The sequence below is a fragment of the Apus apus genome, chromosome 23 (assembly GCF_020740795.1).
Source record: "Apus apus isolate bApuApu2 chromosome 23, bApuApu2.pri.cur, whole genome shotgun sequence".
In the NCBI taxonomy this organism is placed as follows: Eukaryota; Metazoa; Chordata; class Aves; order Apodiformes; family Apodidae; genus Apus; species Apus apus.
The window spans coordinates 4,969,401-4,982,348 of NC_067304.1; the positions used below are offsets into that span (position 1 = coordinate 4,969,401).

Here is a 12,948-nt window from a genome sequence, read left to right on the forward strand (position 1 = left end):
AAGGGGGCAGTAAAACCCGCAGGCTTTGAATACAGATTAAAACAAAAAAAAACCTAAAAAAACCCCAAAACAACCCGCAACACGTGACGTTGGGTGCGGGGGGCGCGGCCCCGCGGCCCGCCCCGCGGCCCCAGCGCGCAGGCGCGGCCCGGCGGCGGGAGGGCGGGGGGCGGTTGCCGTGGCAACGCGCGGGCGGGCGGCGGCGCGGGGCCCGGCGGGGGATGGGGGCCGCGTCCCCCCGGCACCATGCTGCTGGGCAAGAAACCGGAGCCCACCCTGGGAGCAGGTGAGGGGGCCGCGGAGCCGGCAGGGAGGGAGGGAGAGCGCTGGGGCGGCCGCTGGGCCCTCCTGGCTCAGCCCCGGGGGTCCGGAGGGGAGCGGGGCCTCGGGGAGGGCCGGGGAGCCGGCCTCGCCCCGCGAGTCCCGCTTAATTTCTCCCTTTTTACGGAGTGGGTTGCGTTAAACGTTGGCGGTTTGAAGTTCTTCGACGCTGTTTTGTTTTTTTTTTTTCCAGCGGTTGTGGTGCAAACCCACCCGAGTTTTTCGGTTTTTTATTTGTTTGGTGGTGGTTCCACCCCCCCCCCCCCCCCCAAATCTGCTCACTAATTCCCACATATCATTCCTAAAGGCTAACCTACTTTGCAGGATAGTCCTATCAAGTGTTTAAGTGCATGCTCGTTTTCGGTTGTGGTTAGTTCGGGATTATCCTACTTAAGGGAAAAGGGGGAGCGTGTTGGTTAATGTTTCTTCAGGATATATTGAAGTGAAAAAGTTGACTGGAAACACAAAAAAAGAGAGAGGCTCTAAATTAAAAGTGTCACAAATCAAGATTTCTCAAGAACTTTGCACTCTGGTGTGGTATTAAGATATAGTTAAATTCTAAAGATGGTAATAAATGAATGAGAACTGATGATCTCGCAGCCTAAAATGTGCTAAGTGAGATACATTTCAGCCTTTATCTCTGTCTGTATCAGCACGAATTGTTGTGTCTAACTGGTTTGTATATGGGACATTTCCAGCCAGGTTTGGAGATGGATTATATGACTCCTATATGAGGATAGATCAGATTAGGTACCAAGAGTCTGCAAATGAAGAACACAGCCCCTCAGGACTTCCTTCCCTCGGAAGATCTAATGTGAGTATTTTAATGTTGTGTGGCCCTTCACCTTGTGTTGTGTGGCAGGGAGAGCTGTCAAGGAGTTTGATATCTTGATATAAAGTAAGAAAGTAGGATGTTGCAGCTTTGTAGTAGCTTATTAACATCCTTTGACTAAGCATAAACACAGTGTGATGTTGTGTTCAATGCAGAACTTGGTCGGCAGCCTCAGAAATCTTATCTTACTGTCCTCAGCTCGTGTTTTAATCAAGAAAGTTACTTTACAAATGGCTGGAGTGTTCTGCTGTGTCACCTTGTCTCTTGATAAGCATGTAAATCTACACGTGCTTTGCTTTAGCTCTTCCACGTTTCCATTTTAGTTCCCCTCATGAAAATTCTGTGAGATAAGTACTTAGGAACAGCAGAAGGAGCCAGCGTGGGTTTGCTTGGCTGCCACATGTCTTGCCAAAGTATCTTTTTCCTCTGAAAACTTTGGTGTTATCTGACAAGATAGCTTGTTAGGGACTGAAGGTGTTAATGTGCTTCTTCGTAAGTGCTGTGTGTCCTCAGTACGTGGGGAGTTGTGAGAACTTAAATGGATTCACCTGAGCAGTGGTGGTTGGGTTTAGCTGTGCTGTGATCCGACCTCTCTATGGTTTTTAAGTGTGTTTTGTCTCTTGCTCAATTCTGGCAGAAGCTGAGGAGCCTGAGCTTGAAAAAAAGACCAACACAGCAAACTCTCTCTAAAAAGAGACTCAGTAGCAGGGGTCTGTGTTTTCCCTTCTTGACAATTTTGCGGAAAGGGCAGAGGGAATTAGGAGATTTGTTTAGCAGTAGAGTTTGAAGAGTAGTGGGATGTTTCCAGGGAAGTGGGAACTTTTAAACTGCATTGATTAAGTTACAGTGTAACCTCAGTTGTTCGTAACTGAACAGAAACCAGCAGAATGGAACTATGAATAGTTTGTTTCACTGGTGTATCTTGTTCTTTGTGTTTTATCCATCAAGCCTGGTAACTTCTTAAGGTTAGGGATTATAAAATGCCTAGTTTTCCTGTGAATGACATAAAGAAATACAGCCTTAGTGGTGTCTTGCAAGCAGAGGCTGAAATGAAGCATGCCAGGATGAAAACCATGATGCTCAACTTTAGTGGGAAAGTACCTGGAATGAAGTGATATTTGGTTTCCTTGTAAGATTTTTGTATTATGATTAAATGTTACATGAGAATTACAGAGTTCTGAGTTCTGCAACTGTCCATTCTTTTCATCCTAGCTCTAAGAGAACATAAATATCTCTGCCTTGAGAATACATGGGTTTCATTCAGTATTCAGAAAACAGCTGATGCATTTCTGCAGAATCAGTTGTGTGGGAACTGGGCTAACAGCTTCCCGATTAGAATGGAGTTGTGTAAGTATGTACCAGTTGTCATTCTAATTTCTTGGCTGCTAGTAGCACTTTAGCCATCAAACAAAACTTGTGCAGCCTGTGATTAGTAAAAGAGAGCTGGTGTTACCCAGAAGTCAGCTGAGTTGGACTGTAGCTCATCTGAGCTCAGATGAAGATTGATCTAAATTTGTACCTTATCATCACGTGGCAAATTATTCTGGTAGTCCTCCAAGAATGGAAATTTAGTTCTTACTACTGGCTGGCTTTTGAGTTGGGCTTCAGATGCAAAGCTTTAGTTTCTTCTTGAAGAAATAGTTTCAGGATACGTGGAATCATTAGTTCATTGTTTGTTTAGAGATTCAAGGGTACAAAATGTTTGCTAAAACAGCAGCATTAGCAGAATTGTGCTTGCTCCTGAATAGGGAATATTTAGATGTAGAGCTGTTTGCAAAGCTTTAGCAGTTCCAACTGATGACATTCAGACTGCTAACACCATTTTTTGGAAGTCAGATAGTTGAAAGAAACATGTGTGCCCCAGCAGGGTGTTCTGAAGCCGTGGTGTGTGATTCTGTGTCATTCATGCCCTTGGCTGGGGACAGTGTGTGGTGAGGACCTGCCTCAGGGCCCTTGTCTGCAGAGGTGGTGCAGTTGGGGCTGGTCTGAATCACAGCGACCAAAAGCTGCTCCTGTTGTGCACACAATTGAAACCCATGTAGGGAGAATTACCAAGTTTTGATTGCAAAGGTAGAAGTAGGACAGGCTTGGGTTGTTTTGATTTTTCCCCTGGCTTCTACCCCCCCTGAAAACTTCAGAAAACAAACAAGTGTGAACCTTGTTCTGTGCTTAGGTTCTCTGTTTATTTGTGAACGTACCTTTTGCTGTTTGCTGGACTGAACGGTCTTGTAGCTAGTTCTGAAAATATGTCCTTATCTTGGAGGTTCAGCCAGACTCCGAGAAAAAAGGCGTTTTTTCCAAGTGACCAGGGTTGGGCTTTTGTGTTTTTGTTCCAGGCTTTCTGGCAAGGCGTGGCTCTTCCAGCACACTGCACTTTGGGGTTGACAGGGCACAGAGTAGTGGAATTTAGTAGGATATATCCCATGGCCCCTAATCGCCGTTGATAAGGACTGACTTCTGGAGGAAATGCCCATTTTTTGGGGCCTGTGAGCATGAGCTAACGTTGCAGGGCAGCACCAACAAAGAGACTCTCTTAAGAGACGTGTAGTTGTTTTTGGCAAGAACATTCACTTCCCTTATTTACTGGCTGTGCCGAAATGTTGGGTTGTATGTAACTAAAAAGGAATTTGGTTTTATTGCAGTGGATCTGCAGGTTTATTTTTATTTTTTGTTTGATTCCTGTGTAGTTATTTTGGTTTTCAGGGATTCGGTTTGGCATGTGTCTCAAATCTTTATTTTTAGATTAAAGGACAAAATGGAAAACAGATGTTACTACTCTAGTCGTGGCTTCTTCAGTCTTGCCCAGGATAAGCCAACACCTCTCTGCTGGCTGTCAGCTGGAGTGTCAGTGAGTGGAAAAGGGGAATAGCTGCTATTCTAGTGAGGGACAGAATCCCAGGGAGTTCAGTAATTTGTAAAAATTACAAGCTTGAAAATCCTCACAGTGCTTTTCTCACCTTCAGTGTGAACATTTCAGATGTAAATGTTGTCACACAGGGCAGGAAGAGATGTTAGTTGCAGACTAATGTCAACAAAGTTGAAGTAAGAGATTTTTGATTATTCAAAGCTTCCAAGTCTGTCTTAAGTGAGTTGTGAAGCTACCAAAGGGAGTTGGGGATATAATGGCATTTTCCCTTCAAAGAAAAAAGCACCAATTTTTTTTTTTATTTTTTTTTTTTAAGTGTCTCTTTTCTTGCTCTGTCATCCTTTTGCTCCTTGTTCAGCTTGGTTGCACCAGCCTTGTGTCGCTTGCTGTCATTTCTTTGTCTTCCTTTGGCACACTTGTCTTTGCAATATTCCTGACACTTCCCTGCACACTGGTGGGACGTTGCATGTCTCAGACAGGTGCAAGTTGCATCTGTCCTTGGTTGTGTTTGCTGCACCCACGGTTAGAGCTAAACATAGCTGTGCCCCCGGCTGTTTGCTGACAGCTCAGACAAGTTATTGTGTCCTTGTTTGAGTGTTTGTCTGTCCAGGTTTACCCTCTTGGATTTTAAAGTACACTACAGCTTGCTTCAGTAAGTTGCCTTCTCTTTGTGTACATTTCCATAACCATGCTTGTAACTTGAGTTAGTTTAGGTCCAGCATTGTTTATTTGTTTTTAATAAAAATGCAAAACCCCACTGATGTTACTGTTTTTGTTTCACAATGTATCAATGTTATTCTTAGTCTGTACTTTAAAAGATAAACCTTGTTGGTTTTGTTTTTTTTTTTTTTCCCTTCTGTAGGTTTCTAGCAACAAACTAGCAATGAAGGATCACCTTCTGACTGGAAGTCAGGTCAAAGTGGAGCAATTATTTGAGGACTCTGGCAACAGAAGGAGTAGCACTCTTCAGTCTGCAGGAGTTGCTGGGTCAGAGAGGTCTCTTCCTTCACTGATGAAAGATAAAAGTTCAGAGAGCCTGAGCACTTCTAAAGTTAGTTCCTCAAAAGCACCTAAAGCCATTTCCCAAGCTCCAGAGCAAGCTGTCAAACAGTACAAACACCAGTTATCTGCTTATGAACAGCAGGAGATATTTAATTTTCCTGAAATTTACTTTGTGGGTCCAGCTGCAAAAAAGAGACAAGGAGTGATTGGTGGTCCCAACAATGGAGGTTATGATGATGACCAAGGCAGCTACATTCACGTGCCCCATGACCATCTTGCTTACAGGTATGAAGTACTCAAAATCATTGGCAAGGGCAGTTTTGGGCAAGTTGCTAAAGTCTACGATCACAAACTCCACCAACACTTGGCCTTAAAGATGGTTCGCAACGAGAAGCGGTTCCATCGCCAAGCGGCAGAAGAAATCCGGATCCTGGAGCACCTGAAGAAGCAGGATAAAACAGGCAGCATGAATGTTATCCACATGCTGGAAAGCTTCACCTTTCGGAACCATATCTGTATGACCTTTGAACTCCTGAGTATGAACCTGTATGAGCTGATTAAAAGGAATAAGTTTCAGGGCTTCAGTATCCAACTGGTACGCAAGTTTGCTCACTCTATTCTGCAGTGTTTGGATGCCCTTTATAGGAACAAAATCATACACTGTGACTTGAAGCCAGAAAATATCCTCCTAAAACAGCAAGGGAGAAGTGGAATCAAGGTTATAGATTTTGGGTCCAGCTGTTTTGAGCACCAAAGAGTCTACACATATATTCAGTCTCGATTTTATCGGGCGCCAGAGGTGATTCTGGGAAGTCGCTATGGGATGCCCATAGACATGTGGAGTTTTGGCTGCATTCTGGTGGAGCTATTGACTGGATACCCTCTTTTTCCTGGAGAGGATGAGGGAGACCAACTAGCTTGTATGATGGAACTTCTTGGAATGCCACCTCAGAAGCTTCTGGATCAATCCAAGCGAGCCAAGAACTTCATCAACTCGAAGGGTCACCCTCGCTACTGCACGGTCACTACCCATGCAGATGGAAGGGTGACCCTCAACGGGACCCGCTCGCGCCGGGGGAAGCTCCGGGGTGCTCCAGGGAACAAAGACTGGGTGACAGCCCTGAAAGGCTGCGACGATCCCTTGTTTATAGAGTTCCTGAAGGAATGTCTCAGCTGGGATCCTTCCGCACGCATGACCCCGAGTCAAGCTTTAAGGCACCCTTGGATTTGTAAACGAACACCCAAGCCCCCCAGCACTGACAAAACCTCCAACAAGCGGACTTCAAGCTACACAAGTTCTTTCACAGGAATAGGTTCTAAGTTGCCTCCTGTGGTTGGAGTGGCCAACAAGCTGAGGGCAAATTTAACTTCTGACTCCCACGGCAGCATCCCGCTGTGTACTGTGCTCCCCAAGCTGGTCAGCTCGTAGCCTACTGCCTATTTCCACATCACCCTGTATTTTAATTGTTTGTTAATAACGTGTAAGGAGGTTGAATGCAGAGGTTTTAAATGGATTTACTTTTTATTAGAGGCTAAAGAAGTTCAGTCAACATGTACACATTAAAAGGGCTAACTTTTATCCAGTTGTTCCCCTCACAGCGTGGTGCATATTGTGTTACTGGGTAGGTCAGCTCAGCTGGTGAGTAAAAGAAGAGCTTGGCAGATGTGCTTTTTAATAATGCTGTTGTAGAAATCCAACTATCAGGATGGTTTAAGAGATTCTTTTGCTTAAGACAGCAAGGGAAGTTGATTTAAAATCCGTGTTTTCAGTTAATCCTCAACTGAACTCTTTTTATTCCGGGGGAGAATTTTTACTTCTGTTTTCAAAAGCACAAACTTATTAATGTAAATGCATCAAGATCTTGCAAACTGCTGATTTCTGTTAGAAGAATTTGATTTCTCTGCACTGCTTTTCTCTCACTAATCCTGGCTACGATTTTTAAAAGTATCATGGGATGTAGACACCTAAAGAATTTGGTGTTCATATTTTATCAGCTGAATATTTTTTTTCCAAAGGAGTATAGAAGTGCCATGGAAAACAGGTCAGCTCTAAATAAAATTACTAACTTCTGTACAATTTCTGTTTCCCTTAAAAGTCTATGGAGAGCTGACAGGGGAATTCAAGACCAGGACTGGTCCAGTTTGTCCAGGGCTAATGAGTCCATTATTTGTTTCTTTGGAGCTCAGGTTTAAAACCATTTCTGCCAGGTGTGTGTTTGTTCGTATTCCAGTGTTATTCCCAAAACAAAAATATTGAACTTACAGAACTGTTTTATCAACATGTTTGAGATTCTGGTCATTTAAAAATAATCTTTTGGTTTTTTCTTTTTTTGTATAGAGTGAATTCCATTAAATACATGGAGCTCTTTTAGTAAAAAGCAAGCATGCCACCCCTGTCAGACAAAGCAAAGTTTTTGAGGCCCAGAACTGTCTAACTGGAAGCATGCTCTGGAATCTAAGCATGGTCTGGGAAATATCAGGAAAGGCTGATGAGGTGCAAAAACTGGGGGATCCAAATCAAAACACATTCTGGGAAAAAACTGCTTTACTTCTAATCGTATTCCTTCAGGTCTTGGAGAGAGACCTGGCTATGTTTTCTCATTCTTGAAATAAATGAGCTTGTATTTCCTCTTCCTTTATCTTCCAAGAACATGAAAGGTGGTGCGACCTGTAGTGACAACAGCACAGCTTGTTGGGGTTGTTGCTTCTTGCAGCCACTTGGCCTGAGTCCATTTACTAAAACATCTGATCTCTTGCCAGGTGCCTGAACACAATTTAAAATGCAATTTAGAGCTTTTATGAACTGAAGGTTTTAAATGTAATGAGTTTCTCTGTAGCAGGTTTTTAATGTTAAAACAAGGAGACTCTCAGTATGCAAACAAAGGACTTTTCAGGGTGATTCTTAAGATAAGGTGGCTGCATATTCAGTGGGAGACCCTCCCTCTGAGGATGTGGGGCTACCTTCTCTGCTCTGTTTAATTACAGCATGGGTGAAATGCTGGGTGGAGGCTTGTATAAAAAGCCAAAAAGACAGAGCCAAAGCTCCAGACTTTCCAAGACTGTTGTTTAAACTGAGATTCTCATGTCCTTGGCTTTTTGAGTTCTTTTGTATTACAAGTATAAACTCAATAAGCTTAGTAATACTATGAAATAAGAGTCTAGCCTTTATCCACACAGCTAAAGGTAATAACAGTGTGTATTGTGGTATGTTCATGGTTCACTTCATAATAGTGCATGACTGGCATTTTTTTATTTTGCTGAGTGAAGTTTTGCTTGAATGGAGAACCAGGGAAGTGGATTTTTGGGGAAAATGGCAGTAGATGCTATTGATTTTAGTAGAAGCTCTAATAGATGTGGCACATTTTCAGAAGCCAGAAACACTGTTCTTCCTCCTCTGCCCTTTACTCTATGCATATTTTTTTTTTTACAAAATATACCTGGTGAGTGAAGAGAGAGGAACCTTTCAGGAGCAATAGTTTGTTGGGAAGGATGCATAGAAAAAAGCACTTTATATAGAGACTGTAAAGTGGAGCCTGGCAGAAGATAGTGTTATGGGGAGAATTGTTTTGGTTGGAAGAGACCTTTAAGATCATCAAGTCCAACCATGGTGGTTTGCTAGGAGCTGTACAAACAGGTCTTCTCTTAGGAACACAGAGTAGTACCTTGGTTCTAAACCATTTTCATCTCTAAAATGCCAAATGTACAATAATCATTCTCCTGTGACTTCTGGGAACAGGTTACTCTGAGCTAACTTCTAGTTTTAACAGCCTCTTTTGTACACACAGTAATCTCACTTAAGGCTGGTGCTGTAAACCTGCAGATAAAGTAATTAGCTGGCAAGAATGTTGCTTTTTATCTAGAAAATGTGTTCAGCATGACCTGACTGCACAAGGTGCCCGTTATGAGTTGTAGGTATTTAAGACTGGATCTTACTTATTTGGGACTACTGTATTTTAAAATCTAGTGCATAGTTAACTGTCTTGCTACTTTGGGGCTCTTACCTCTCTAGCCATAGGAGGTGAGAAGGAAAGGGAAGCAGCCTCAGAAGATCTGTGCTGTATTGCAGAGGACTTCTTCATAACCCAGGAATACAGCTGAGAATATGTTGGTCTTGTTTCCAATTACCAAGCTCATTTTCTCTATAAAATGTTTGCTTTCAGTGAATGATGTGACCCAGTATTCCCAAACTGGGAAAGCCTTTCAGGTGAGCTAATAAATCTCATATCTGGGAGAGAGCTGGAGAATTGTCCCTGCAGACCCTTGACTTGTTGAGTGTGGGAGTTGGACACGGGCTGTGTTGCTGGGCAGTGTCACTGAGGGAGGCTGGTCAGGGTCACAGCTAAACACTGCTGAGGTCTGAAATCCCCTGAAGTCTTTTGTTTTCATTAGTCATGATGCTGGTTAGAATTTTAACAGTAGTCTAAACTTGTCCAAATAGATGAGCAGAAACAGTTTTTATCTGTGTGGTAACTCTTGGCTTTGCCAGTTTGTTGATCTGTCCCTCGCCTGCTGCTTCAGCCCGCTCTGCTGGGAAGGTAGCACGGAACAAAAGCAACTATTTGGGTTTACAGCAAAACAGACATTGCATTTATAAACATCACCCAGACCTGTTTCAAAATGTTCCTTATAATGTTGCCTCTGTTTTGCTACACTGTTGGTCTCTGTGTTGTAAATAACATGCTCTGTTTATTGTCTGCATTTCTAGCTGTTTGGTTTAGCAGTGTTGTTCTATGACAAGGCATGAGCATCACCTCTGGCTTTTACTCTCGGGTCCAAATCTTGTCTGCCTGTACAAGCTGCAAGGAGAAACTTGTTTTTCTCTCAACTCAGTGGGACACTGAAGGATTCATCTTCCCTGCAGAAGATGGTGCCACAGCCAGGCACCCACCCAGGCTGCCTTCTGCCCTGGACAGGTTGGATCTCACTAACAGCAGCTGCTGAATGTGAAGTTAATTTCACAACAGTGACCCGATTTCAGGATCTGTGTGCCACAGGTACTCTTCACTAGAGGTTATATCCTTCCCACCCAGCTGGAACAGGAACTCGAGCTGTCCAGTGACCTAAGAATTCAGAACAGATTTAACTGGAAAGCTTTAAGGTGACTTTTGTGGAAGAGCAGGTGTGTTGCTCCATCTGAAGCTGTTTACAGTCCTTGTGACCTGTTAGGACTTTCATGCAGCTGAAAACTTTGAAAGCAGCAATTTATCAGTAGAGGTTCTTTGCAATGGTCATCCTCTTTAAAACTACCTCTGAAATAGACCTAGGATCCTTTTTAAAGGGATATTCACTGCAGATTACAGCTCTTCTTGTTTGTTTTTTTTTCCTCATTTAATACTAATGGCTGGTTTGGCTGTGGAACCTGTCATGATGATCTCAGCAATGTCTTACTAATCCTGGCCATACAAGCAAAAGGCTGATTCTGCACCCAGAGATCTCTGCTCAAATGATTGATACAAATCCCCTGCCTGCCAAAGTTTAATTCTGCTGTGGAAGTTGAGAGCCCAAATAATACGGAAAGATCTGTGGTACTTCTGTGCAGTCCCCAGCTGAGGGGCAAAACAAGCTGCTGGAAGACTTGAATAACAAAACCTGCAGGTTTTGCTTGTATTGAGCACTGAGAGCTGTGGGTACCTGGCAGTTATGAAAACTGGCCATCATGTTTTTATACTTAATACTTGTCACAGATAGTATTTGGGGTTTTTAAAAATGATTATTAATTGTTTAAGGCTTTGGGGAAATGTATCCACTTCACACTTCCTATAAAAGAGCCCTCATGTGTTCTAAAACTCCACTGATACCTTAGAGTTCTTTAACTCCCACTGAAACATGTCAAATGCTGGGATCATCAGAGCAGTCTTGGGTAGGTGAACATTGTCCCTGCACTCAGAGGCAGTGACTTTAATCCAAATTCAGTTCTTGCAGACGGGCTAACTCAGTAAGTCTGGTTTGCTAAAAGAATAACCCATGTTCCCTCCACATAGTGCTGTGCCTTATTATTTTACCAGCCTACATCTGTCTTGGTGCAATCAAATTACTATTCAGGGTTTCTTATACGTTGCAGATGTTCATACTAAATGTCAATGTCTAAAGAATTTACAGGCTAGCCTTTTTGTTATAAATATTGTGATGAGGTGTAATATGGTGGAGAATGTAGAAAACATTTAAGGTGCATGTGAATCTAACTCTGTGAAGGAACACTTTGGAGATGAGTCAGTCTCAAACTATGTATCTAAATGTAATGAACAGATATTTCCTAAAGTTGTATTTCGGTTCCTTTTTAAAATAAAATAAATACATTAATTTTCTTTAGCAACAGGCTGTGCAAATTCCTGGAAAATACTTGCTTACTTGTTTTTTTTGTGTGTGTGTTGTTTTTTTTTTTAAAAAAAGGTATTTATTCCCAGATGCTGTAACTCGTGTTGCCAGACACTGCCCTCTGTGGCATCTCACTATACATCAGTAGAAAATTTGCACAATCTGTGTGAACAGATGATTTTGGGGTGTCTGTGCTACATGTGGTGAATGCTCTGATCTGACAGATGTTCTTCTCGTTAATGGTGCTGTAATTAGAATGGATCAAAGTTTGGCCATGACATTCTTCAGTTGTCACTTTCTTACCCAACCCACTAGAGATCTTTTTAAAGCTCAGAATCCTGCTTATCCCTAGGCTGGAAGGAGAAATCCAGTAATAGCCACTTAAGGAAGATTTGCTTTTATTAGAAACCTATAAATGGATAACCTATTGTACACAAGTGGATATTGGAATAGTTGGAAGATGAAATCATGCTGCAATAAAAAGGTCTCTAGCAATGACCTGTGTGATTAAACGATGTGTGTTACATGCAGAAGGTTTGCAGGCAGCACTGGGTGGGTTTTTTTTCCTGGTTTTAATATGGATTAATAGCAAATGTTTCATTAAGAGAAGTTTAGAATCTGAAAACAGTTGCAAAATATGCACATGCAGACATTTAAGGGCTCTCTGAGTGTCTTTGTTTATAGTCCATATATGTTCATGTGGGTCTCCAGCCCACAGGCACTGAGCCTGCTCCATCTGTCACAGCTACTGATTTTCAGGGGACAGTCTCTGTGTGAGGGTTTTGTGTGACTGTTGTGTGGTGCTGTCTCAGGCACAGCTCCTCATTTTAAAGGAACAGGCTTATCTTGCTGCCTTGTGGTGCCTGATGATGGAATATAAGGCGTTGTATCCCAAACTCTGCTGTTTGGAGCTCTCAGTGTGCTGTGCCATGGGGTGCTGCTCCGTGCCATCTAAGGAAGAGGAATCTGATACTGAAGCTGTATCCATGGAATTCTGTCTGAATTATGCTGAGGGATGTCAGTGTAAAACCTGCATCTCTGCACAGTTGGGCTGGGGGGCTAGAGGCCTGGAGCCCAGCCTGTTGTTGCTAATGTGGTATATTCCATCCATTATTAGTTATTGTAGTTCATCAATTCATGTGACTTGTTGAAGGAAAAATTAATCAGGAGAGTCTTGAGTCATGTTGACAGGCAGAAGGGGAGGTTTACTTGCATTTAGCAACATGCCTTTGGGTTTGCTGGGTTTAACTTCTCAGCCTTTGCTAGCAGAAGGGTGATGCTGTTCTATGTAGCAGGTTCATTTAGCACAAAGTGCTTGTAAGAAGCAGCTGCTCCATCCAGCAGGTGAGTGGTTGGGCAGCACAGATCTGCCCAGTTCCATTCCTGCCTGCTGACATGGCACAGACACGGGCTGAGGGCTTGTTTTAAGCTGCCTATCCAGTTTGTCCTTGTTAGCTGAGGCTTCAGTGGTGGCTTTGAGCTTCAGGTTTGGGTCTTTTGGTACAGTTTAAAGGGGAAGGAGATTTGTGGCCTTTCCCTCGAGGGGCTGGGGCTGCTGTGTGTGCAGTGACAAGGACACTTGCAGCAGCCAGTGCCAGTCTTGTCTGATTCA

At 43.1% G+C, this 12,948-nt stretch overlaps 1 protein-coding gene across 2 annotated transcripts; it reads left to right on the forward strand.

Annotated features, from left to right (window-relative positions):
• The first annotated feature begins 193 nt into the window (after positions 1–193).
• Positions 194–11,334, forward strand: DYRK3 (dual specificity tyrosine phosphorylation regulated kinase 3). Of its 2 annotated transcripts, none has more exons than XM_051639014.1 (3): positions 194–286; positions 1,020–1,135; positions 4,882–11,334. In XM_051639014.1, exons 1-3 carry the CDS (start codon positions 247–249, stop codon positions 6,448–6,450), a joined length of 1,725 nt encoding a protein of 574 aa, XP_051494974.1. In that variant the 5' UTR covers positions 194–246; the 3' UTR covers positions 6,451–11,334. The 2 variants fall into 2 exon arrangements, with proteins under 2 accessions (XP_051494974.1, XP_051494975.1); XM_051639015.1 differs by having other exon boundaries at positions 222–286; positions 1,024–1,135.
• The last annotated feature ends 1,614 nt before the right edge of the window (positions 11,335–12,948 follow it).